The 26,748-nt window shown below is 43.6% G+C and overlaps 1 protein-coding gene across 2 annotated transcripts in view; it reads left to right on the forward strand.

The window, feature by feature from the left end:
* The window catches only part of LOC129703182 (chloride channel protein 2-like), a 496,183-nt gene that overhangs the window by 241,134 nt on the left and 228,301 nt on the right, over nucleotides 1-26,748 (forward strand). For both annotated transcript variants that reach the window (XM_055645357.1, XM_055645358.1), the window contains exons 6-9: nucleotides 10,217-10,294; nucleotides 16,150-16,228; nucleotides 20,169-20,294; nucleotides 20,411-20,495. In XM_055645357.1, coding sequence (XP_055501332.1) covers nucleotides 10,217-10,294; nucleotides 16,150-16,228; nucleotides 20,169-20,294; nucleotides 20,411-20,495 — 368 coding nt within the window. The remainder of the gene's footprint in view (nucleotides 1-10,216; nucleotides 10,295-16,149; nucleotides 16,229-20,168; nucleotides 20,295-20,410; nucleotides 20,496-26,748) is intronic.

Genomic DNA, 26,748 nt, shown 5'->3' on the forward strand with positions numbered 1-26,748 from the left:
CCTCCCTGTCACCATTCCTCAAGTCCCTCTTCTTCTGGTTGAGAAGGGCATTTATGTCACTGGTGACCCAGGGCTTGTTGTTGGTGAAACAGTGACCAGTCTCCTCAGGGGCAACGCTATCCACACAGAACTTTATGGAGCTGGTAATACAGTCCGTGAGTCCATCAATGTCCTCTGCGTGGGGGCTACAGAGTGTGTCCTGGTCTGTGACCTCAAAACAGCCCTGTAGTATGTCACAGGCCTCCTGTGACCATGTCTGCACTGACCTTGTAGACACAGGTGGCCTCTGGCCCATTGGCTTATACCTGGATAGGATGTGAACCAGGTTGTGGTCAGATCTTCCCAGTGGCAGAAGGGCTATGGATCTGTACGCCTCTTGAACATTGGCTTACCACAGGTCCAATGTTTGCATATCCCTGGTGGGACATGAAATATTCCCATGGGTTGATGCACAGAGTCTCTTGCCCAGAGTAGGTGAATTGAGGACAAGAAGACATAGGTTCAAGGTGACGGGGAAAAGATCTAATAGGAATCTGTGGGGTAACTTTTTCACACAAAGGGTGGTGCGTATATGGAACAAGCAGTAGTTGAGAAGTTCCCCCTCATAATACCCCGGGGACTATCTCATAATTTAAGAAATGGTTAGACAGTCACATGATGGAGGGATATGGACATCCTTCCTATAATTTGGCGACCAAAATTGTACACCATGATGGAGGGATATGGACCCAACGCAGGCTCGTGGGACGAGTGTAGCTGGGACATGGTGGCCAGTGTGGGCAAGCTGGGCTGAAGGGCCTCTTTCCACACTGCATCACTCTATGATTCCAAATGCCCAGAGCTGCCTGGATACTGACCTCAATGGACAGCTCGCAGTCCTGCAGATGACCCCTCCTGGACCAGAGGTCAATGGGCAGAGTAGAAGATGTACAAGTGTCATGTGACAGAGACACAAGGAACTGCAGATGCTGGGTTACATAACAAGAGACAAAGTGCAGGAGTAACTCAACGAGAATCTGTAAAATGTATCTGTAAAAGAAGAACATGCTGGAGTAAGTCAGCGGGACAGGCAGCATCTCTGGAGAGAAGGAATGGGTGGTGTTTCGGGTTGAGATCTTTCTTCGACCTGAAATGCCACCCATTCCTTCTCTCCAGAGATGCTGCCTGTCCCACTGAGTTACTCCAGCATTCTGTGTCTATGTTCAGTTTAAACCAGCATCTGCAGTTCCTCCTTACATTTTCACTCGTGTATCAGACAACGTTCTGCCATCGTTTTGCCACAGCCAGTGCCACGTCTGTGCCTCTGCGGAGATCGTCCACAGTGCATGCCTCTCCTCCACAAGTCAGTAGGTGGGCCATTGTCTGTACCTCTCCACAGTTGCACTTGTCAGAGATCAAGAGGCCCCACTTCTTCAGGTTGAGTCCGCAACGTCCCACTCCAGTGCGGAGGCGGTTTAGGGCTTCCCAGGTAGTACAAGGCAGGTGGTGTCCTGGCGGAGGCGGTTTAGGGCTTCTGCCATCTGTTGTTTGGTTTTGGTGCCTGGTACAGATGGCTCTAGTTCCATGAAGCTGTTCCGACTCTTGGCATGTTGGTGATTGTGCATGTTGAGGTGGCGGGGGTCTGTGTCCGCATTGAAGCATTCTACTGCAGCTGCCCGATCACGTCTTCAAGATGGTTCGTCGATGCCTGCCAGCTCGTACAGATGTTCAACCTTGTCGGCTTCAGGCATCCTGTGGTTTTCCTGCAGGCAGTGTTCAATGCAGAGTCCATGTGTGCATGTTTAGAGCAACTCCAGACGGGGCTTGCATATTCTACCACTGAGAAACAGAGCACCAGGACTGCAGTGCGGATTGTTGTTGGGTCACTTCCTAATGAGCTGTTTGCCAATTTTTCGATGACCTTGTTCCGGGTGTTGACCTTTGCCTTGGTGTTCTCAACGTGTTGGCGATATGATAACGTGCGATCGAGGACCACACTTTGGGGCTTTGCGGTGTTCCAACAGGACATCATTCCATCGCACCTGCAGTTGACGTTTCGCATCCCGGTTCCGGAGGTGGAAAGCTGCACTTTGTGTTTCTGTTGGGTTTGGGCACAGAGAGTTCTGCGGTAGTATGTTGTCAAATTCTGCAGCGCAGCCTCTAGTACGGTCTCAATCTGGCTGAAGTCTGAGGGTTGCATTGCGATGCATAAGTCATCGGCATACAGAAACAACCTAGTATTGGGGGTGATGGGTTGGTCAATGGTGTATATATATTGAACAACATTGGGGCAAGGACACTGCCCTGTGGTAGACCATTCTTTTGGCATCTCCGACGGCTGTTCGGACCATTCAGGCATACGAAGAAGCGGCAGTTCCCCATTTTATTGTCATGATGAACTGGACAAGATGCGAGTCCTGTAGTGTTTGTTGCAGTTTAGCCTTCATGGTACGGTGGTTTACAGTATCATATGCTGCGGACCAGTCTACAAATACAGCACCTGTGATTAGCTTCCCCTCGAAGCCATCTTCAATGTGCTGGGCAAGGTTCGGCAGTTGTCCGGTTGTTGACTTTCCTTGGCAGAATCCAGCCTGCACAGGTATCAAAACATCATCTACATCCAGCGTAATGCAGTTCAGTATGGATCTTTCCATCAGTTTGTATGGGTGGCACAGCAGGGATATAGACTGGTAGCTGCTGGGAAAATTGGCATCTTTGCCTGGTTTTGGTAAAGCAACAACCTTGGATTTCCGCCAGACTTGTGGAATAGAGTTGGTTGCTATGCAGATGTTAAACCTCTCCGGCAGTCATTCTCATGCTCTGGGACCCAGATGTTGCAGCATCTCAGTTCTGATGTTGTCTAAGCCTTGTTAGGTTTCATCACATTCAGGGCTTTGTTGAGTTTGTCCATGGTGAAAGGTTGAGTGTACCATCTGTCGTTTTGGTTGTTGCCATCAGCAACCTTTGGGGGTGGATGTTTCTTACCACTACTCTTGCCGTTTACCAACAACTGGTGGACAACCTGGTTAGCAGTCACATTTCCACGTGGTTTACTGTGGGTGGGGTCACTACCGAAACATCTCAGTGTCACCCATGCCTTCCTGATGCTGCTGTCGTAGGTCTGTTGTTTCTATTTGCTCCTGCCATTGTCTGCGTTTTGCCTCATTGAGTGCATTTGTGAGCTATTTCCCCATCTCAGCTGGTTTGTCTGCGAATGGGTCTTCAGATAAGAGAGGAAGGTGGGGAGTGAAATGTAGAACCAAGGAAAAGGATGGTGGGCAGATGTGAACAGGGAGGGGAGGAGGAGGGCAGATGTGAGGAGAAAAGAATTGGGTGATGAGACCAGGGTATGGGAAGAAAAGTGTGTGATGGATTGGGGGAACTGAGGATATGAGACGGGGATGGGGGGGGTGTGGGAAGGATTACCTGAAATTGGAAAATTCCCAATTTCAATTCTTCATTTGCAGGTAAACCACTCTCCCCCTCCCCTCCATTCTCCTCTCATCTACCCAGCTCCTCACCCTACACTCCTCCCTACCCCGCCACCCAGATCCTTTACCACCACTCCTCGCCCATCCCTCCATAGTTTCTACCCATGTGCGATAAAATAACTTAATTCCAACAGAGAAAACTGGGGAAGCAAAATGTAATTCCAAGAAATGCAACATTCTTTTTAAAATTCTTTTAAAATACTTATTTATTATTTTGACTAATAAGTGTACATATGTGTCAATGGTTGTCGTGTTTGTATTTTTTAACCGGAGGAGATGCAATGGAATTTTGTTGCACAGTATTGTGCAATGACAATAAACGTATTCATTAATTCATTCATACTCCAGGTGCTCCATTTCTCTCTCCCCTGCCACTTTAATAGCCCATTATCTGTTATTTGCACTATCAGTTTATTTATTCATGTGTGTATATATTTATATAATGGTAAATGGACACACTGATCTGTTCTGTAGTCATGCCTACTATGTTCTGTTGTGCTGAAGCAAAGCAAGAATTTCATTGTCCTATCTGGGACCCATGACAATAAACTCACTTGAATCTTGAATCTTCCCCTCAGTAAAGAATAAATGGACTGGGTCTGTTTTCATTTGTGAGAAAACAAAAGCTAATTTAATTAAAAGTTAAGTAAAACTAAGAGATTGCCTGTAACACTGCTCTGATTAATCAGTTAAAAACAAAGTGATGAATGATCATTCACCCATGATAAATCGTGATTAATCAATTAAAGTGATTACATTTCTAAGATCTCGCTTCCCTAGAGCTAGTACTCGAATAGGATTGTATGAGAATGATTTGTTTTGGAAATAAATGTTTGGTAATTTTTCAGCCAGTTCATCCAGAAAAGCTCAATAAAAACCTAAACATAATCAATCAGTTAAATGCGTTCAGAAAATTTCGAACAGCAAAATGTCGAGAAACGGGACTGATTTTCAGGGCAAGAGGCCAGAGGTTTGGCGCAACTTTCTGGTGAAAAAGAGTGATAGGAATTTAGTGAAGTACATGCATTGTGAAACGACTTACAGATATCAGCCAATCTAGTCCTCATTCAAATATCTGGAACACAAGCATTCCTTCAATTTGACCCAATGCCTTCAAACAACTCAGGCATTCCATCCTGCACAAATCAAGGAACAATCATTTCACATTTCAAGAAGGAACTAACAGAAACATTTAAGTTTGTTATTGCACATTTGACAGCGTTAGACAGAATTCCATTCGCAACTTTGGCCAAAAGTGTCGACATCAAAAATAGCTGGAAATGCGGAACAGAAATTCAGGTAGAAATGAAGCAGGAACTGAAGGAAATGCTGGAATCTCAAGCCCGCTTTTCACACACTTTAGGCGAGTGGACCTCAAAGAGAAATCACTGCCAAATGTGTCTCAATTTGTACCACACTGACAAGCTCTTTGGTCTCCGATAATACGAATCAATGGTTGAAAAAGTTCTAAAGCTGATCATTGATGAACTGGAAACTTTTGACATTGATTTGTAGAAAGATGAAGTCGGGATGACCACTGAAGGAGATAGTATTATGAACAAGCTTGGTCAAAAACCAGGCATTTCCCAGTAATGTGTAATTTATGTGGCATTCACTTGGCCAAGGTTGATGTGGTGTACAAACGGCCACATAACCTGTCTGCTGATGGTGTTGAAGATGAGAATGACCAGGACGCCAACTATGAAGAAGATTGAGGAGTCCAATGATGCTGATGAAGGTGATGATGACTCCATCGGTGAGTGGGATGAAGATCAATCCATGGATGCTGATGTTCAATTTGCAGACAACATTGATTCGAAAAATTTCCAAACTTGTTATTTTTTCTGCAAGTTGCCCATATGAAATGATTTAATGCAAAATTGAGTCAAATGTGAAAAAGGAAATGAGATGGCATTGATCCTTGCCTGCAAAACATGTTGGAATTCAGTGCTGGCTCTGCTGAGGTGGTTTTTGGAACTGGAAGATGTTACATCAACAATGCTTAGTGAGCTTCCAACCAACCATCGATTTCCATCTGAAACTGAATTGCAGCTGGCATCCGAGTGAGTTGAAAGTTTGGATTTGATTGAAATTAGTTTTTCTCGCATTTGGACAGCGCAGTTGTCAAAAGCTGACAAAATATTTAACTTGTGTAGGAAGGAACTGCAGATGCTGGTTTAAACCGAAGATAGACACTAAAAGCTGGTGTGACTCTGCGGGACAGGCAGCATCTCTGGAGAGAAGGAATAGATGACGTTTCGGGTCGAGACCCTTTTTCAGACTGAGAGTCCCGGGAATGGAGAACAAGAGATATAGACGGTGATGTGGATAGATATAAAACAAATGATTGAAAGATCTGCAACAAAGTTACGAATGCAAAGGAAACAGGCCATTGTTAGCAGTGGGCTGGGTGAAAACGTGTTGCAGACATTGAGACTCAACAAATATCTGATTTCATGCTGACCAATCTGGAGCAGCGTCCTGGTAATATCGGCAGAAAACTGTATGAAGCTGTTCACGTTAGGATTTAGCCCAGGCAATTCAGGTCCACTCAGGTACTTGGATGATCCAATGGACAGTGACACTGGCTGGAACTCCCACTTGCATCCCTAGCAACTGGTGATCTTGCCAAAATTCTGACAAATGTGTTGTTGGCCTCTTTGTTGGCCTCTTTGTTACACAATCGTGCACATTATTGGACGATGAGACCGTTGTTACCTTATTTAAAGCAGGTTCACATTTGTGAAACAAAGATAAATTTGGCAAGAAAGAATGAGTTCTAGATTACTGATAATTAATCATGTTAATCAAGGAAAAGTGATTGATTAATGATTAATCACCTTTTCAAAATTAATTAGTTAATCAGAAAACAACCCTAGTTGCCTGATGACACTTTAAAAATGACAAAATGTTTTGTGCCGTGTGTTTGCTGAGAGTATGTTTTCATTTGCGGGGAGAGGGAGCAACATAAGACTAACCTATAAATCCAATGAGCAAATGAAAACAAAATTCTTCATGCAGATCAATGTGGAACTCATTGTGAAGGGGAAGGATTGATGTCAAAAGGGAAGTTGGACAAATGAAAGAAGGAGAGGGTTATTATGATAGATATAGATGAGAATGATGGGGAAGACCTGAGAACATAAACGCCAAAGGAGAATGGTTGGGCTTCCCCTGTGATTCGTGGCTCAGTGCAGTGCAGATACAAGATGGCAGTCTGATTGGAGGTATTGGAAGTGATGTGCTAGATTTTATAGGGGTGGCACTATGGTGCAGCAGTAAAGTTGTTGCCTAACAGCGCCAAAGTCCCGGGATTGATCCTGATTGTGGGTTTTCTCCGGTTGCTCCAAAGATTTGTAGGTTAATTGGCTTCAGTAAAAATTGACAATTTTTATCATGGTTTAGGATAGTGTTAATGTACGGGGGTGATTGCTGGTAGGCACGGAATCAATGGGCTTAACCTGTTTCTGTGCTTTCGAGTTTAGTCTACTTTAGACTTCAGAGATATAATGCCGAAACAGGCCCTTTGGCCCACCAACTTTAAAGTAAAGAGATATGTATAAGGCCAGAAGAAAGAGCATTTATTTTGAGAGCACTGGTGGAAATGAAGGGCACCACATCTGAAAAAGAAGGAACTTTTCACAATGTCAGCTGGTAGCAAAACATAGAAACATAGAAAATAGGTGCAGGAGGAGGCCATTTGGCCCTTCAAGCCAGCACCGCCATTCATTGTAATCATGGCTAATCGTCCCCAATCAATAACCCGTGCCTGCCTTCTCCCCATATCCCTTGCCTCCACTAGCCCCTAGAGCTCTATCTAACTCTCTCTTAAATCCATCCAGTGACTTGGCCTCCACTGCCCTCTGTGGCAGGGAGTTCCATAAATTCACAACTCTCTGGGTTTCTCACCTCAGAATAAAATGGCCTCCCCTTTATTCTAAGACTGTGGCCCCTGGTTCTGTACTCGCCCAACACTGGGAACATTTTTCTTGCATCTAGCTTGTCCAGTCCTTTTATAATTCTATATGTTTCTATAAGATCGCCCCTCATCCTTCTAAACTCCAGTGCATACAAGCCTAGTCTTTTCAATCTTCAATCTCAAAACCAGGGAAGGAATTCTACTTCTTTAATGTCTAAACATCTATGGATCTCTGCTGTGTTATACTCAGCGACTGGATTTCCAAGTCTTTTGGGCAGAGAGTTTCAAAGATTTACCAGCCTATTTCAAAGTTATTTTGGATGCAGTGTCATCAAAGTGCCATATAGTTAAGTTTAGTTTAAAGATACAGCACGGAAACAGGCCCTTTGACCCATCGACCAATGAGTGATCCCCGCACATTAACACTGCCCTATACACACTAGGGATTATTTTATGTTCATAACCAGCCAATTAACCTACAAACATGTACGCCTTTGGAGTGCGGGAGGAAACCGAAGATCTCGGAGAAAAACCCACGCAGGTCACAGGGAGAACGTACAGACTCTATACAGAAAGCACCCGTAGTCAGGATTGAACCCTTGTCTCTGGCACTGTAAGGCAGCAACAGTACCGCGATGTCCCATATAATTAAAACATGATGTCTTTAGTTTTCTCCTCATATCCCCTTGCAAAAGTCAATGTGCTATTTGCCATTTCAGTTGCTCACAAAATATTTATATTAATTCAGTGCAGGATACCCAGATTCTTACGTGTGAAGATTCATTCTGCTTCGTTGCATCTTCTGCTTTTATCTCTGGCATTTGATGCAACCATCTGCCTACCATCACCCCCCTTGACTGCGTCCACCTATTACCTGCTACGCCTTGTCTTACTTCACCCTTTTTCCAGCTTTCTCTGCCCCTCCCCCCCCCCACAATCAATCTGAAAAAGGGTCGCAACCTGCAACGTCACCTGTCCATGTTCCCCAGAGATGCTGAGTTGCCCCAGTACTTTGTCTGCTCCTGGTGTCTATGTGAGATTATTAACTTCTCAATTCAATGTCTTAGGGTCCTGCAGCACAGGAATTGACTCTTCAGCCCAATTTGTCCATGCCAACCAAGATGCCCCATCTAAGATGATCCCATTTGCCCGTGTTTGGCCTATATTCCCCTAAACCTAGTGGGTAGGGAGGAACTGCAAATGCTGGTTTAAACCAAAGGCAGACACAAAAGTCTGGAGTAATTCAGTGGGTCAGGCTGCATCTCTGGAGAAAAAGAATAGGTGACGTTTTGCTGCTGAGCCTTCCTGCTTAGTTACTCCAGCCTTTTGTGTCTGTCCCCTACACCTCTCCTGTCCAAGGACCTGTCCAAATGTCTTTTATAATATAATAACCATATAACAATTACAGCACGGAAACAGGCCATCTCGACCCTTCTAGTCCGTGCCGAACACGTATTCTCCCCTAGTCCCATATACCTGCGCTCAGACCATAACCCTCCCATTTTAAATGTGTTCATTGTATCTTCGTCAGCTACTACCTCTGGAAGCTCGTTCCACATACCCACCACAATCTGAGTGAAAAAGTTGCCCTTCAGATTTGTATTAAATGTTTCCCCTCTTATCTCAACTCTAAGCCCTCTAGTTCTTGATTCCACTACCCTAGGGGAAAAAGCCTCTGTGCAATCTATCATCTATCTATTCCCCTCATTATTTCACACGCCTCTACAAGATCAACCCTCATCCTCCTGATCTCCATATAATAAAGTCCTAGCCTGCCCAACCCCTCCTTTTAGCTCGGGCCCTTGAGTCCTTTCTACATTCTCATAACACTTCTCCATTCTTTTTCCAGCTTCATGCCATATTTGTTAAACAGGGTGACCATATTTGTTAAACAGGGTGACCAAAACTGAACACAACACTCCAAAACACAGCCGCACCAACGCCTTATACAACTGTGACATGACATCCTAACTTCTACACTAAATTCCCTGACTGATGAAGGCCAACGTTGAAAAGCCTCCTTCACACCCTATCTATACGCAACACTACTTTTAGGGAACGATGTACTTGTACTCCTAGATCCCGTTAGTCCACAACATTCCCCAGGGCCCTATGGGCAAACATTATATTTAATAGTTAACTCTCAGCCTAGATATTGTAAGTATGGAGTTCCTCTGATCCTCATTTCCCACCCCTCCAACCCTATGTTCTTTGCCCACTGCCCCCTCCCCTCCCCCACACCCACCCACTGTCTGCAACTTTAAGAAACAAGGAGGAGATACAAGGAATCAGTTGCTCCTGTACAAACAAAACCCACAAAGACCTAGAGTTACTCAGTCGGTCAATCAGAATCTCTGCAGAACTTCACTAGATGACATCTTGGGTAGGGACCCTTCTTCAGTCTTCAATTCAAATTGTCCTGAAGAAGGGTCTTTGACCTGAAATGTTAACCGTTTCATATTCCACATATGCTGCTTGATCTGTGGAGTGTGCCGGTCACTTTCTATTTTTATTTCAGAATTTCAGCATCTGCAATTTTTTTGCACACTTTCATGAGAAAAGTAAATGGGGTTGGGGTGATAAACTAGAAAGAGTGATAAATTGTTGTCGTGAGGTGTGTACATGAAACTTGAAAACAGCATGCAAACAATTATGAGGCAATTTTCAGTGCATTAATCGGATTATTAAATTGCCTCTAATTGTGTTTTGTTTAGATCATAATAATAACAAGTTTGTTCCCTGTTGACCTCAGCTTTATGGACCAGATATAATATAACGTCATGTTTATACGTATCTCACTTTTTGTTTTTCCTCCTTTGATCTGCAGGGACCTTTTGTTCACATTGCAAGTATGTGTGCTGCGTTGCTGAGCAAATTCATGTCACTCTTTGGTGGGATTTACGAGGTAAGAATTTTTGACAGTCAGAAAGACTGATTGGAACAAGCGGTGGTACAGCGGTAGATTTGTGCCTTACAGCGCCATGGACATTAATACCATACCAGAGTTTGTACATTCTCCCCGTGACCTAGTGGGTTTCTCCAGCTGCTCCAGTTTCTTCCCACGTTCCAAAGACATCCAAGTTTGTACATTAATTGACTTCTGTAAATTACCCCATATGTATCGGATGCCAAACTGGGAGAACATAGAACTAGTGTAGGGGTGATTGTTGGTCATCGTGGGCTGAAAGGCCTGCTTCCACGTTATATCTCTACACTAAACAGCCATGTTATACTTTATGTGCATCCGTTGTAGACTTTTATTTTCTCTCTCATCCAAGCTCTCCAACGTGACATTCCACCACATTTTCCAGGTTCATTTGCCCTTTCCTTTTCCCATTGTTACTGCGCTGTATCTCCAAACTAAATTAAACTACAAACCTGTACATCTTTGAAGCGTGGGAGGAAACAGGAGCACCCAGGGAGAACATACAATCTACATTCAGACAGCACCCGTAGTCAGGATGGAACCAGGGTGTCTGGCACTGTAAGGCAGCACAATTACACAGGGCCAGTGTGCCACCTTTCTTTGCGATGATTAGTGAGTTGTGATGAGGCCAGAGTGGGGAATAAAGAGGAGGGAAAATGAAAAGAGAAGCTAGTTAATAGTTGGACAATCACTTTGCAGCAACTCATGAATAAGGAGCATCTGGAAGATTGACCAGAGGGGAGTTTTATGTGATATTAAATTATAATATTAATTTAAAAGGATAGCTTAAGCAAGGGCACTGGAGACTGAAGGAGGTACTGTGAAAGAAATAGATACAATTATGAGAGGCATAGCTGGGTAGATAGTCAGAATCGTTTTCCTTGGTTGGAAAAATCAAATACGAGAAGGCATAGCTTTAAGGTGAAAGGGGCAAAGTTTAATGGCGATGTATGCCAGTGTGATACAGAGTGGAAACAGGGCCATGGTCCAACTTGTCCACACCGTCCAACATGTCCCAACTACACTAGTACCATCTGCCCGCTTTTGGTCTATATCCCTCCAAACCAGTTCTATCCATGTACCTGTCTAACTTTTTCTTAAATGCTGGGAGAATCCCTGTCTCAACTACCTCCACTGGCAGCTTGTTCCATACATCCACCGTGTGAAAAAGATACCCCTCAGATTCCTATTAAATCTTTTCACCTTCACCTTAAAGCTGTGGTCCTCGATTCCCCTACTCTGAGCAAGGGACTCTGTGCATCTGCCCAATCTATTCCTCTCATGATTTTGTACACCTCTATAAGATCTCCCCTCATCCTCTTGTGCTCCATGGAATAGAGACCCAGCCTACTCAACCTCTCCCTATAGCTCAGATCCTCTAGTCCTGGCAACATCCTCGTAAATCTTCTCTGTACCCTTTCCAGCTTGACAACATCTTTCCTATAACACAATGCCCAGAACTGAACACAATACTCAAAATGTGGCCTCACCAACATCTTATTCAACTGCAACATGACCTCCCACCTTCTGTACTCAATACTCTGGCTGATGAAGACCAATGTGCCAAAATCCTTTTTGACCACCTGCGACTCCACTTTCAAGGAACCATGCACCTGCACTCCTAGATCCCTCTGCTCTACAACACTCCCCAGAGGCCTACCATTCACTGTATAGGTCCTGGGTAGACAAAAATGCTAGAGAAACTCAGCGGGTGCAGCAGCATCTATGGAGCGAGGGAAATAGGCAACGTTTCAGCCCTATTTCCTTCGCTCCATAGATGCTGCTGCACCCGCTGAGTTTCTCCAGCATTTTTGTCTACCTTCGATTTTCCAGCATCTGCAGTTCCTTCTTAAACACTGTGTAGGTCCTGCCCATGTTAGACTTCCCAAAATGTAACACCTCACATTTCTCTGTATTAAATTCCATCAACCATTCCTCAAGCCCCCTGGCCAATCGATCAAGATTCGGCTGCGATTTTTCACAATTATCGTCACTATCTGCACCAGCCATTTTTGTACCATCAGCAAACTTGCTAATCTGTATGTTCTCATCCAAGTCATTGATGTAGATGATAAACAGCAATGGGCCCAGCACCGAACCCTGAGGCACACCACTAGTCACAGGCCTCCAGTCTGAGAAGCCAATTTTCTATGGATTGAGGTGGATAAACTATGGAACATTTGATGGATACACAATTGAGTATTTTGTTTTTTAGTAAATAATGTGGTAGAGCAGCTGGAGGTGGGCTCGATCCTGACCGTGGGTACTGTCTGTGTGGAGTTTGCATGTTCTCCCTGTGACTGCTTGGGTTTCCACCAGGTGCTCCGGTTTCCTAGTTCCATACATAGAACTAGTGTGAATGGGTGATTGGTCAGCATAGATTTGGTGGGCCGAATGGCCTGTTTCCATGCATCTGTTGATATTGAATCCAATCTCGAAATACTAAACAGTTACTTGGCCACTGATGGTACAGAGCTAAAGGTTTGTTCAGAAAGATGAGTTCCACATAAGGTGGACAATCTGCAGAGGAAAATTTGATCTGGTATTTCTCAAAATTGATAGTAAAATGTAAGATCACATCTCCTCTTTTCAACCTGCTTGAATAGTCTGTACTGTGGTGAATGGTGTCCAGCACTGTCTGATACTCAGATATTCAGACTTAATACAGGATAGCAATCTGTTTATACAGCTTGCACCAGTACACAACACTGCAGTTATAACCCACACTATACTGTAACAGTAATTAACTTAATATTGTACTTATAGTACTTAACAATATTGCCAATTCTTTAGTGAAGGGGAAAAAAACATTTACGTGTTTGAAGCTATGTATTTTGAATGATTGATTATGTACTCTTGCTTAGAAATTAAGCTCATGGTAAGAACTATTACTAATTAATTACAAATGTATTAAGATTCAGTTTGTTACTAATTCCAATAACATTGGCACCTAGAAGAGATAAATAGCAATCTGTTTATTTCAACGCGCCAGAGCTGAGTGCTTCCCGAGGCAGTGTTGCAGAATGATGGGATTCCTGTAGGGCTGCTCCTTACCTCCCACTATATCCTCAGTAGCGATCACTGCAAATCAGCATTTGTGATCATGTGCCACTTATCCAAAGGTGTCCATGTATCGCCTGCCAAAATTATGACTGCAGATTAGGAAATCCACTGTCAAATTTACAAGACTACAACGCCATGGTGGCGCAGCGGTAGAGTTAATAGACAATAGACATTCGGCCCTTCGAGCCAGCACCGCCATTCAATGTGATCATGGCTGATCATCCCCAATCAGTACCCCGTTCCTGCCTTCTACCCATATCCCCTGACTCCGCTATTTTTAAGAGCCCTATCCAGCTCTCTCTTGAAAGCATCCAGAGAACCTGCCTCCACCGCCCTCTGAGGCAGAGAATTCCACAGACACACCACTCTCTGTGAGAAAAAGTGTTTCCTCGTCTCCGTTCTAAATGGCTTACTCCTTATTCTTAAACTGTGGCCCCTGGTTCTGGCCTCCCCCAACATCGGGAACATGTTTCCTGCCTCTAGCGTGTCCAAACCCTTAACAATCTTATATGTTTCAATGAGATCCCCTCTCATCCTTCTAAACTCCAGAGTGTACAAGCCCAGCTGCTCCATTCTCTCAGCATGTGACAGTTGCTGCCTTACGGCGCTTACAGCACCAGAGACCTGGGTTCGATCCTGACTACGGGTGCTGTCTGTATGCAGTTTTTACATTCTCCCCGTGACCTGCGTGGGTTTTCTCCAAGATCTTCAGTTCCCCCCCCACAATCTAAAGACGCCCAGGTTTGTAGGTTAATTGGCTTTGCATATATTAGTAAAAAAAATTGTGCTTAGTGTAGGATAGAGTTAATAAGCGGGGATCGCTGATCGGGGTAGAATCGATGGGCCGAAGGACCTGTTTGGATGCTGAATCTAAACTAAACTAAACCAGCATTGTACAAAGAAGAATACCATTCTCACAAGAAAAGTAAAGATCTGTTTACCCAAATTGAAAATGTCTTTGCATATTCAGCATGGTATTGTGCATGGGAGGTCACAGGAACCACACTAACCTGAACTGTTCAGTTGTGATCTTGCAATCTGTCAGCATGACAAGCTGCACTTACATCATGATGAATACAAGTACTGCATCTTTATGCTCTACATATTTTAACATGCTCTGTATTCGTATCAGCTCTAACCTTAACCACCATCAGATTTGTTCAAGGAAGCAAATATTACCCCATTTACCATCAATATCTTTACATATTATCTGGAATAACATTACCTCTGAGATAATCATTTAAATCCGTCAACAGTCCTAGCAGCCTTCACATTAGCCCCCCTTGGCTATCCATCTGTTTCCATTCTCATCTTGAATCATATTGAATAGTCCAAGATTTGTGGAAATCTGCATAAATAAATAGGTGATAAGACTATTAAAAGTATCATTCAAAAACAAAAATATGTATCAGAATAATATCTCAATTAATGAAAATTATCCTGATCAATGATATTTTGGTGTGCTGGCCTTTATAAATCAGAGCATTGAGTATAGAAGTTGGGATGTAATGTTAAAATTGTACAAGGCATTGGTGAGGCCAATTCTGGAGTATGGTGTACAATTTTGGTCGCCTAATTATAGGAAGGACGTCAACAAAATAGAGAGAGTACAGAGGAGATTTACTAGAATGTTGCCTGGGTTTCAGCAACTAAGTTACAGAGAAAGGTTGAACAAGTTAGGGCTTTATTCTTTGGAGCGCAGAAGGTTAAGGGGGTCTTGATAGAGGTCTTTAAAATGATGAGCGGGATAGACAGAGTTGACGTGGATAAGGTTTTCCCACTGAGAGTAGGGAAGATTCAAACAAGGGGACATGACTTGAGAATTAAGGGACAGAAGTTTAGGGGTAACATGAGGGGGAACTTCTTTACTCAGAGAGTGGTGGATGTGTGGAATGAGCTTCCAGTGAAGGTGGTGGAGGCAGGTTCGTTTTTATCATTTAAAAATAAATTGGATAGTTATATGGACGGGAAAGGAATGGAGGGTTATGGTCTGAGCGCAGGTGTATGGGACTAGGGGAGAATACGTATTCGGCACGGACTAGAAGGGTCAAGATGGCCTGTTTCCGTGCTGTAATTGTTATATGTTATATGGTTATATCTAGCTATTATTCATTTCAGCTCACATCACTATTTACAGTGAAAAGTTATGTGCTTATTTGCACTATATTTTGGCAAGCACTCGGATGTATTCTTTTGCTGAACCATTCAAGCATTATGTGCAAATTATATCTAAATATACTGTTGTAAATAACTAATAATAAAGATATGAATTGAAATAATGTAATAATGCCAAAGGAAGCTTTTAGAGCAAAGATGTACATATACACCCCAGATATACACTCCACTGTGAATCCACTAAAAGTTTCTGTTAGCATGTAAATAATAAAATTATTATTTTTTAATTCCTAGATTTTTCTGCATGACTAAGATAATGAATGATCTTTTCCACACTATTGTTTAAATAAGGAATAGTTTGAATCACAACGTTCTTCCTCTTTTAAGATAGTCTGTCTCCATGTTGGGAGATAGAAACTGTCTCATAAGTGATAGGAGCAGAATTATGCCATTCGGCCCATCAAGTCTATTTCCGCCATCCAATCCTGGCTGAAAAGTGCTATATAAATAAAGATTATTATTATTATTATTATTATTATCCAATCCTGGCTGATCTATCTCTCTCTCATAACCCTATTCTCCTGCCTTCTCCCCATAACCCCAGACACAGTCACTAATCAAATTTTAATTGGCACTTTATGTACTTTATTTTAAAGAATGAATCCCGCAACATTGAAATGCTAGCAGCTGCTTGTGCTGTTGGAGTTGGCTGCTGCTTTGCCGCACCGATAGGAGGTAAGATCATTGTGTTTCACCATCCAAGGGAAATTGTCCAAAACACATGTCTCCAGTTTCACACACGTAAAAATAATGATTCCATTGACATGAAATCTGACTACGTCTTCAGAGAGAGAACCTGGCTGCCTAATGAGATCCACCTTGTAAGATGCAACAATTTAAACTTCACGGGGAATAAGGCTCTTATTCAAAAATATATTTTTATATAAATATAAAATCTGCTTATCATTAAATACGTGTTTCTATGTCGAGCACAAATTGACCTATGGAGGAATTTCTATTTGGATAAGGTATTAAAAATGTATAATAAAGAGGTTTCAATGACATAGGTGGTTATGATTGTGAAAATTACACTCTCAAAAGTGAAGATGCCGTCTTTTTTCTCATTTTCACCAGTTTCTTTTTCATTGGTACAGTGAAGTGAGGATCAGAGAGGATCAGGATCACTTGTTTTTATGTCTCACTGTTGAATTTTATAAAAAGAGCAAACACTCAGCAATATTTGTATTTGAGTTTCGGGGGGGTGGGGGGGGTGGGATCGATGAACAATTTTGCATCCATTTTATACATTTCCTAAAATAAGTAATGGTTCTGAGCCATAGATTAACTCGTATGTCAATACACTCGCCAATTTGACTAAAACATGTTGAAAGGAAAATTATTTTCAAGGACAGAAATAGTCTTTGCAATTGGATTTTACCTGGCTTAGAATAAAGGTCTGGGCAGCTGAAACAGCAGGTGTCTTCCAAAGGTCCAAGCTGCTGCTGAGAATGGAAATAGACAGGGAAGTCAAAGAGCAAAACAGAAAATGTCCACTTCATACCGCACAGTCTGGCAACTATGTATAGCAAATATATTTCACTGTGTTATGGTTAGGCCTGCTGTATGCGAAAGACTCCGGGAAATAACATTTCTGAAGGGGTTAGCACACAGACAGTGGACATTTATGTGGAAGTAAATATTTGATATTCTGTTTTTCCTTATCCAGTTATTAGCATGATTCCTCCCACACACCAAAAACGTACAAGTCTGTATGTTATTTGGCGTGGTAAATGTAAAAATTGTCCCGAGTGGAATAGTGTGGAATAGTGTTAATGTGCGGGGATCGCTGGTCGGTGCGGACCCGGTGGGTTGAAGGGCCAGTTTCCGCGTTGTACCTCTAAACTAAACTAAACTAAACTAAACTAAAGGATTGGAAGAATGCTGCCTTGGGAACCAAAAGAATAATTTTATCCCAATACCTACATTATCAGGCTCTGTGAGACCAAGCATAGGCTTGGTGATCGTTTTCGCAGAACACCTCCGCTCGGTCCGCATTAACCAACCTGATCTCCCTGTGGCTCAGCACTTCAACTCCCCCTCCCATTCTGAATCCATCCTTTCTGTCCTGGGCCTCCTCCATGGCCAGAGTGAGCACCCCCGGAAATTGGAGGAGCAGCACCTCATATTGGGCAGTCTGCACCCTAGCGGCATAAACATTGAATTCTCAAATTTCCTGTAGCCCTTGCTGTCTCCTCCCCTTCTCAGCTCTCCTTCAGCCCTCTGGCTCCTCCTCTTCCTTTCTCCTTTCATCTCCCTCCCACCCACATCAGTCTGAAGAAGGGTTTTGGCCCAAAACGTTGCCTATTTCCTTCGTTCCATAGATGCTGCTGCACCCGCTGAATTTCTCCAGCACTTTTGTCTACCTACTTTATCACGTCTGCAAACACCAGCTCTTGATTTTTAATATTTCTTGGGATTAGGCCGTGTTCTCATATTTGTCTCAAGCCTGAAACATGGCAAATGATTTCATGGAGAAATAGCAAACGTCTAGCATAGGAAGATAGACACAAAATGCTGGAGTAACTCAGCGGTACAGCCAGCAAGCATCTCTGGATAGAAGGAATGGGTGATGTTTTGGGTCGAGACCTTTCTTCAGACTGGGCAATTGCTAGAAATCCAGACAATAGCAAAACATACTAGAAGCACTCAGCTGAATGGGCAGCATCAGGGCGGAGAGAAAAGGTAATGAACACTCCATCTGAGTGGGGAAAAGTGAGGAGATTTACAAAGAGAAAAAGGGGATGTCTGCAATAGAGTGCAGATCAAGGTTGTCAAGGTAACAATCATTTTTAGAAAACTGGCATTTGGAAACTGAGAAAAATGAAACCCGTTGAAACAGGAAGATATAGCTGTGTTCACGAGGAGAGGGGAATAAGAGATTCTGAGAAATTGTTTCATTTAGTATTCAAATTTGCTTCTGTCAAACAGAATCTTGCAGGAAAATAATGCCCCTGTCCCACTTAGGAAACCTGAATGGAAACCTCTGGAGACTTTGCGCCCTACCCAAGGTTTCCGTGCAGTTCCCAGGAGGTTTTTGTCAGTCTCCCTAATGGTCGAAAGTGGTTTCTGCTTCTTCGATGTTTCTAAAAATATAAAACCGGCGGCGACTAAAAATAGGTTGCCGTTTTAAAAATCGGTAATTTTTTAGTTGAAGCCGGTTGCAATGCTAGTTGAAGGCAAAGATTATAGAGCAGAGCAAGATGCGCCACTCTGCGAAAAAAGCCTAGTATGACATGGGTATGACATGACGCCATTTTATTGAGCAGCAATTTACAATAATATTAATAAAATTTACATAATATGAACTAAATATGTGAAGTGATCGATGCTATATAAAACACTGGCCCCTACAACACTGATTACACCAAAGATAATAGAACGGATCAATCTTTGGAACGGATTACATCAAAGATACTAGAGGAGCATTACTGCCTCCCTCGGGAGTGCCGACCTGCAGACGCTTGAGGCTCTCCTGCCGGCCGCCTTCATCTGGTATCGGGAGGACCGAGAATCCGTCCTGGATCAACTCAGGAGTGGAGGAAACGTCCTCTTCCCCCCAAAATACTAGAGGAGCCTCTAGTATCTTTGCTTTTCCCTGTGACCTGATGTAAGAGCAGATTGTATAACTGTGGAGTCTGTCCCCGCTACAAAAAATGTCGCATTTGGCATCAACAAATGGCGGCCGTGACGTTCCGTTACGTACTACATGTCAACCCATTGGATTTCGGAGGAGTGGTCTATCTTGCTCTGCTCTATAATCTTTGGTTGAAGGTGGTTGCCGAAGGTTGCAGGTAGTGGAAGGTCTTACCTTCTACTACCTGCAACCTCCGGCAACCACCCACCTTCAAATCTTCACCAAACCTTGGGTGGGGCGCAAAGTCTCCAGAGGTTTCCGTTCAGGCTTCCTAAGTGGGACAGAGGCATAAGGTGAACTGTTGTTCATCTCAAAGAGCAAGGACAAGTGTCTGGAGGTGTGCTTACACATTAAAGCTTTTATAGTTTCAAGTTTTCAGAAAATTGAGAAACACTAGTCAAGTAAAACTGCCCCGTATAAGATTATTTAGTCGGAACGAATAGAATGATTTAGCCACTGTTTAATGTTGCTTTTCTCTATCTGACACGTTTCCTCTTTCCATTTTTTGGCAGATTAACAACAGCAATGATATATTTATTATACAGATTTCTTAATTCCTTTGGGCAGAGTCAGTATTTTTAATCCATTCTCATTTAAACATCATTGTAATCCTGACTTGTGGCCACAGATAGTGACTGTGTGGCTTGTGCTGATTTTGCAGTTATTGCTTTTAGGTTAGCAGTCTGTAGCTGTCCCTTATTTGAGTGTTGGCAATGTGTGACGTTGTGCTTCTCTGGTGCTGCTGTGTGGCTGCTCAACTTGATTTGCATGTGTGCAGTAGTCCTTGAACCAAGGCAAGCTACATGCTTGCCTTCCATTTTATTTCATGTGTGTGCTGTTTTCTTCCTGGAATGTTTTATTTTCTGTTCTTATGTGAAAAAATTAAATATTTAAAAAAAGAAAATACAGAATTAAATGTCATCCCATGTCAGTGAATTTATAAAAAGTGTTGATCGGTTTGTTCTGCATTCCTTCCAATAGGTGTTCTTTTCAGTATTGAAGTAACATCAACATTTTTTGCTGTCAGAAACTACTGGCGTGGCTTCTTTGCTGCTACTTTTAGTGCCTTTATTTTCCGCGTGCTGGCTGTCTGGAACAAAGATGAAGGTATATTAAAGAACCGAGTGCATTGTGAAACCACAATAACATCCTACTCCACATAAATACTACCCATCTGTGCTTAAGTATTTAATAACATTCAAACTCTCCCCCATCTTTTGCAGAAACCATCACTGCCTTATTTAAAACTCGATTCCGTCTCGATTTTCCATTTGATCTTCAAGAGCTCCCTGCCTTTGCAGTAATTGGGTATGTTTTTGTAATGAGGCACATAATTTGTTTAAATAGCTGAAAGCATCGTCCAGTCATCAGAACATAATTTAACATAAATCAATATGTAAATATTGGATAGGTCCCTTGTGAAAATGAAAGTGGTTTGATGATAGTAACGGGACTTAATTGATGACATTGCAGGTAACATTTGCTATCTGCTCCAGATCAAGAACCTTGAAGCATTGAATAATCAAACCCTCTTCACAGGTCTTTTCACACGCAGAAGTATGAAAATCACAGTGTCGCCCATTTTTAAGAGAGAGCTAGATTTAGCTCTTAGGGCTAAGGGAATCAAGGGATATGGGGAGAAAGCAGGAACTGATTTTGGACGATTAGCCATGATCATACTGAATGGTGGTGCTGGATCAAAGGGCCGAATGGCCTATTTCTCCTGCACCTATTTCTATATCGATATCTATGTTCATTTTTAGTTTTAATCATTACTCCGTCGGTATCTTTGCTTTCAGCTGCCATCCCCTAAACCTTAATCTTCCCACTGCTTTATTTCTCCTTCCATCTGGGAATTAGCACGGAAAGGACAGACAGGGAATTGCCCAACGCATCACCGGTTCCACGCTCCCCTCCATTGAGTCTGTCCAAAGCAAGCGCTGTCTGCGGAGGGCGCTCGGCATCGCCAAGGACGGCTCTCACCCCAACCATGGACTGTTTACCCTCCTACCATCCGGGAGGCGCTACAGGTCTCTCCGTTGCCAAACCAGCAGGTCGAGGAACAGCTTCTTTCCGGCGGCTGTCACTCTACTAAACAACGTACCTCGGTGACTGCCAATCACCCCCCCCCCCCGGACACTTATTATTATTTTTTTATTCAAATCGTTTGCTATGTCGCTCTTCAAGGGAGATGCTAAATGCATTTCGTTGTCTCTGTACTGTACACTGACAATGACAATTAAAATTGAATCTGAATCTGAATCGGAAAGTGAAACATTTCCCAGGCACGTCACAAAATGCAAAACAAATTCAATCCAGCGTACTAACCTGGCATGGTGGCGCAGCTGTAGAGTTGCTGCCTTACAGTGCTTGCAACACCAGAGACCCGGGTTCGATTCAGACTATAGGTGCTGTCTGTACGGAGTTTGCACGTTCTCCCCGTGGGTTTTCTCCGAGATCTTCAGTTTCCTCCCACACTCCAAAGACGTACAGGTTTGTAGATTAATTGGCTCGGTGTGTCGAATGTGTAAATTATCCCTAGTGTGTGTAGTATAGTATCAGCGTGCGGGGATCGTTGGTCAGAGCAGACTTGGTGGGCCGAAGAGCCTCTTTCCGTGCTGTATCTCTAAACTAAACTAAACTAAACTGGCACTAAATGAGATTACTTTTATGGGCCTGTCCCACTTATGCGACTTTTTCGGCGACTGGCGGTACTCGTCAAAGGTCGTTACAGGTCGCTGAAAATTTTCAACATGCAGAAAATCCAGCGGCAACCAGAACAAGGTACCACTCTCTGGGCGACTACTCACGCCCATACTGGCTTCACATGTCCCCAGGTTATCGCCTGCATGGGCATGAGTCATCATCTCAGTCGCCTAAAGTCATATCGCCTATCTGGTCGCCGCTGAATTTTCAACATGTTTAAAATTTCCGGCGACCAGCAACAAACCTATGACGAGTGCCGGCAGTCGCCCAAAAAGTCACGTAAGTGGGACCGGCCCATAAGTCATCAGCAGGGTGATGGAAGATTTTGACAAGTGTGGTCACGTGGCTTTACACCTCAACAACACAGAACATTCCGATCATAGTCTTTCACCTGCAATGTTGATTGTTTCTCCTTCCGCAGATGCTGTCAGAGCGACTGAGCTTTTCACATCGTCTGCTTTCATTTTAAATTTGTAATATCTTTTTGATTACCTTTACCATGCTCTTATACTCCAAGTATTATACCAAACTAATTCAGAAATGTACCATTCTTCCTGTTTAATTCAGATTCAGATTCAACTGTATTGTCATTGTCAGTGTACAGTACAGAGACAAAGAAATGCAGTTAGCATCTCCCTGGAAGAGCGACATAGAATATGAGCAATAAATAAATCTATTTACGTGCATACAGTCATAATATTTTTTTTTTTTCCTTTTTTGTCCTGGTGGGAGGAGGGGGGGGGGGGGGGGGGGGGGGGGGGGGGTTGATTGGCAGTCACCGAGGTACAGTGTTGAGTAGTGTAACAGCCGCCGGGAAGAAGCTGTTCCTCGACCTGGTGGTTCGGCAACGGAGAGACCTGTAGCACCTCCCGGATGGTAGGAGGGTAAACAGTCCATGGTTGGGGTGAGAGCAGTCCTTGGCGATGCTGAGCGCCCTTTGCAGACAACGCTTGCTTTGGACAGACTCAATGGAGGGGAGTGAGGAACCGGTGATGCGTTGGGCAATTTTCACCACCCTCTACAGTGCTTTCCGGTCGGAGACAGAGCAGTTGCCATACCATACTGTGATATAGTTGGTAAGGATGCTCTCGATGGTGCAGTGGTAGAAGTTCACCAGGATCTGAGGAGACAGATGGACCTTCTTCAGTCTCCTCAGGAAGAAGAGACACTTGTGAGCCTTCTTGGCCAGTGTTGAGGTATTGTAGGTCCAAGAGAGGTCATCGGAGATGTTGACCCCCAGAAACCTGAAGCTGGAAACACGTTCCACCTCCGTCCCGTTAATGTGGATGGGGGTCCAGAAGGAACTGCAGATGCTGGAAAATCGAAGGTAGACAAAAGTGCTGGAGAAACTCAGTGGGTGAGGCAGCATCTGTGGAGGGAAGGAAATAGGCAACATTTCGGCCCGAAACGTTGCCTACTTCCTTTGCTCCAAAAATGCTGTCTCACCCGCTGAGTTTCTCCAGCATTTTTGTCTACCTATCATTCTTTCTGTATGGTTTCTGGGTATGAATCATAGAAGGTTGTTTCAATGCTGTCTGACTATTATTCAAAGTAGATTTATCTCCCAAGCTTTGCTGGGAATGATTGGAAAAAAATCGTATCTCATTTTGTCAGGGCAATAATATTTTCTGGTGGAATGCTGTTCCTTCTTGCTGAAAGTTGGTCAGGGCAGGTTTAGTTTAGTTTAGAGATACAGCACGGAAACAGGCCCTTCGGCCCACGGGTCCACATCGACCAGCGATCCCCGCACACACTAACACTAGCCCCACACACACACTAGGGACAATTTTACATAGAAACAAACATAGAAATTAGGTGCAGGAGTAGGCCATTTGGCCCTTCGAGCCTGCACCGCCATTCAATATGATCATGGCTGATCATCCAACTCAGTATCCCGTACCTGCCTTCTCTCCATACCCTCTGATCCCCTTAGCCACAATGGCCACATCTAACTCCCTCTTAAATATAGCCAATGAACTGGCCTCGACTACCCTCTGTGGCAGAGAGTTCCAGAGATTCACCACTCTCTGTGTGAAAAAAGTTCTTCTCATCTCGGTTTTAAAGGATTTCCCCCCTTATCCTTAAGCTGTGACCCCTTGTCCTGGACTTCCCCAACATCGGGAGCAATCTTCCTGCATCTAGCCTGTCCAACCCTTTAAGAATTTTGTAAGTTTCTATAAGATCCCCTCTCAATCTCCTAAATTCTAGAGAGTATAAACCAAGTCTATCCAGTCTTTCTTCATAAGACGGTCCTGACATCCCAGGAATCAGTCTGGTGAACCGTCTCTGCACTCCCTCTATGGCAATAATGTCCTTCCTCAGATTTGGAGACCAAAACTGTACGCAATACTCCAGGTGTGGTCTCACCAAGACCCTGTACAACTGCAGTAGAACCTCCCTGCTCCTATACTCAAATCCTTTTGCTATGAATGCTAACATACCATTCGCTTTCCATACCATTTTACATTTACACCAAGCCAATTAACCTACAAACCCGTATGTCTTTTGAGTGTGGGAGGAAATCAAAGATCTCGGAGAATGAAAAGTAGTTTTTAATTTTTAGTTCTAGAGCTAGAGCGCGGAAATAGGCCCTTCGGCCCATCGATTCCGCACCGACCAGCGATCCCCGCACACTGACACTACCCAACACACACTAGGGACAATTTACCTTCATACCTAGCCAATTAACCTACAAACCTGTACGTCTTTGGAGTGTGGGGGGAAACCAAAGATCTCGGAGAAAACCCTCGCAGGTCACAGGGAGAACGTACAAACTCCGTACAGACAAGCACCCATGGTTAGGATTGAAGCTGGGTCTCTGGCACTGACAGGCAGCAGCTCGACTGCTACACCACCAGTAGACAAAATAAATTTCAAACTAGCAGCAAAGTCTGCTCTCAGTGGAGAGTGGATTAGTTTCCAGGATTCAGCTCTGCCATTTTGGGCACCGGTAGATTTCCGCACCTGGGGGTCTTTGTGGGACTCAGCAGAGTTAATGCTCCATCACTAGCTCATTATCTTAAATTAGCACATTATGTAAATTCATGGTAAAATAAGCAATGGAGATCTTCGCCAGTTTGAATAATTGATGTGTTTTATTTTTATTTAAATGCTGATATGGAAGCGTATTGGCTGATAAAATGTATACCTATAAAGGGTTTACCACTAAATCTGAATCATGATTGTTGAGGACACATTTCTGTTCACTCAGGGGACAGGCTGGCCCACTGTAAGATTGTCCATATATACGGAAAAACCCTGATCACGAGGCCACTTTTTCCAAGAAGAATTTTACCAAAACTTTAGCCCCTGCTCTTAAAAACAGGCCCCGCCTTTTAGCTTGGAAATAAAGGGACTAGAAATTTTAACCTTCTGCAAATGGATAAATAGTATTCATTATTTATAGAGTCATAGAGTGTGGAAACAGGCCCTTTGGCCCAACCTGCCCATGCTAATCAAGATGCTCCACTTATGTTAGTCCCACTTGCCTGCAATGGGCCCATTTTTCACTGAACCTTTCCTGTCCATGTATCTGTCCAAATGTCTCATAAATGTTGTTATGGTACCTCCCTCAACTACCGACCTACAGGTAATTGTGGCAGGTTCAATCAATTAGACAAGTACATGGATAGGACAGGTTTAGAGAGATATGAGCCAAACACAGGTCAGTGGAACTAGTGTAGATGGGACATATTGGGTGGGTGTGGGCAGGTTGGGTCGAAGGGCCTGTTTCCACAACGTGTGACTATGATCCTATAATAATAAGGAATTGCAGATGCTGGTTTAAACCTAAGTTAGGCACAAAATGCTGGAGTAAATAAGTCAGGCAGCATCGCTGGAGAAAATGGATAGGTGTCGTTTCGGGTTGGGATCTTTCTTCAGACTGATTGTAACGGGGAGAAAGGGAATTGTAAGGAGGTTGTAAGCTGCCCAAGCAAAATATGAGATGCTGTTCCTACAATTTGCGTGTGACTTCATTCTGGCAATGACGGAGGCCCAGGACAGAAAGATTAGTGTGGGAAGGGAAGTTAAAGTGGTTAAGTCATTAAAAAAATATTTTAAAAGCATATTATAATGGTTATGTGACACAACATCCCAACTTACCTAATTTCTCCCTGTGATGCCAGGAACTATGTAGTGGTGCTCCTAGATTCCTCTGCTCGACAACACACCGGGGCTGGGCCCTTCCATTCACTGTGAAGGTCCTGCCCCGCTGTGATTTCCCAAAATGCTTCCTTAAAAGTTAGTGTATTTCAGTGTCTGAGCAGAGCTGTAGATTTCAACGGCAGGCTTTTAGTCTTAGTTTAGAGATACAGCGCGGAAGCAGGCCCTTCAGCCCATCGAGTCCGCACAGGCCAGCGATCCCCGCGCACTAACTCTGGACAATTTACATTTATACCAAGCCAACTACTCTACAAACCTGGGTAAGGGGAACAAACATGAGATGTAGACGGTGATATGAATTTCTATATTTCTCTATATTACTGTATATATCTCTTGTTTCCCATCCCCTGACCTCCAGTCTGAGGAAGGGTCTCGACCCGAAACGTCACCTATTCCCTTTCTCCAGAGATGTTGTCTAACCCGCTGAGTTATTCCAGCTTTTTGTGTCTATCTTCGGTTTAAACCAACATCTGCAGTTCCTTCCTACCCTATAAACCTGTACGACTTTGGAGTGTGGGAGGAAACTTTAGATCCTGGAGAAAACCCACGCAGGTCATGGGGAGAAGGTACAAATTCCGTATGGACAAGTACCCATAGTCAGGATCGAACACGAGTCTCTGGCACTGTAAGGCAGCAACTCTACTGTTCTGCACCAGGCATTGGATTAGTTGAGCTATCAAAATGAGCTAAT

The sequence above is a fragment of the Leucoraja erinacea genome, chromosome 14, assembly GCF_028641065.1.
Source record: "Leucoraja erinacea ecotype New England chromosome 14, Leri_hhj_1, whole genome shotgun sequence".
NCBI lineage: Eukaryota > Metazoa > Chordata > Chondrichthyes > Rajiformes > Rajidae > Leucoraja > Leucoraja erinaceus.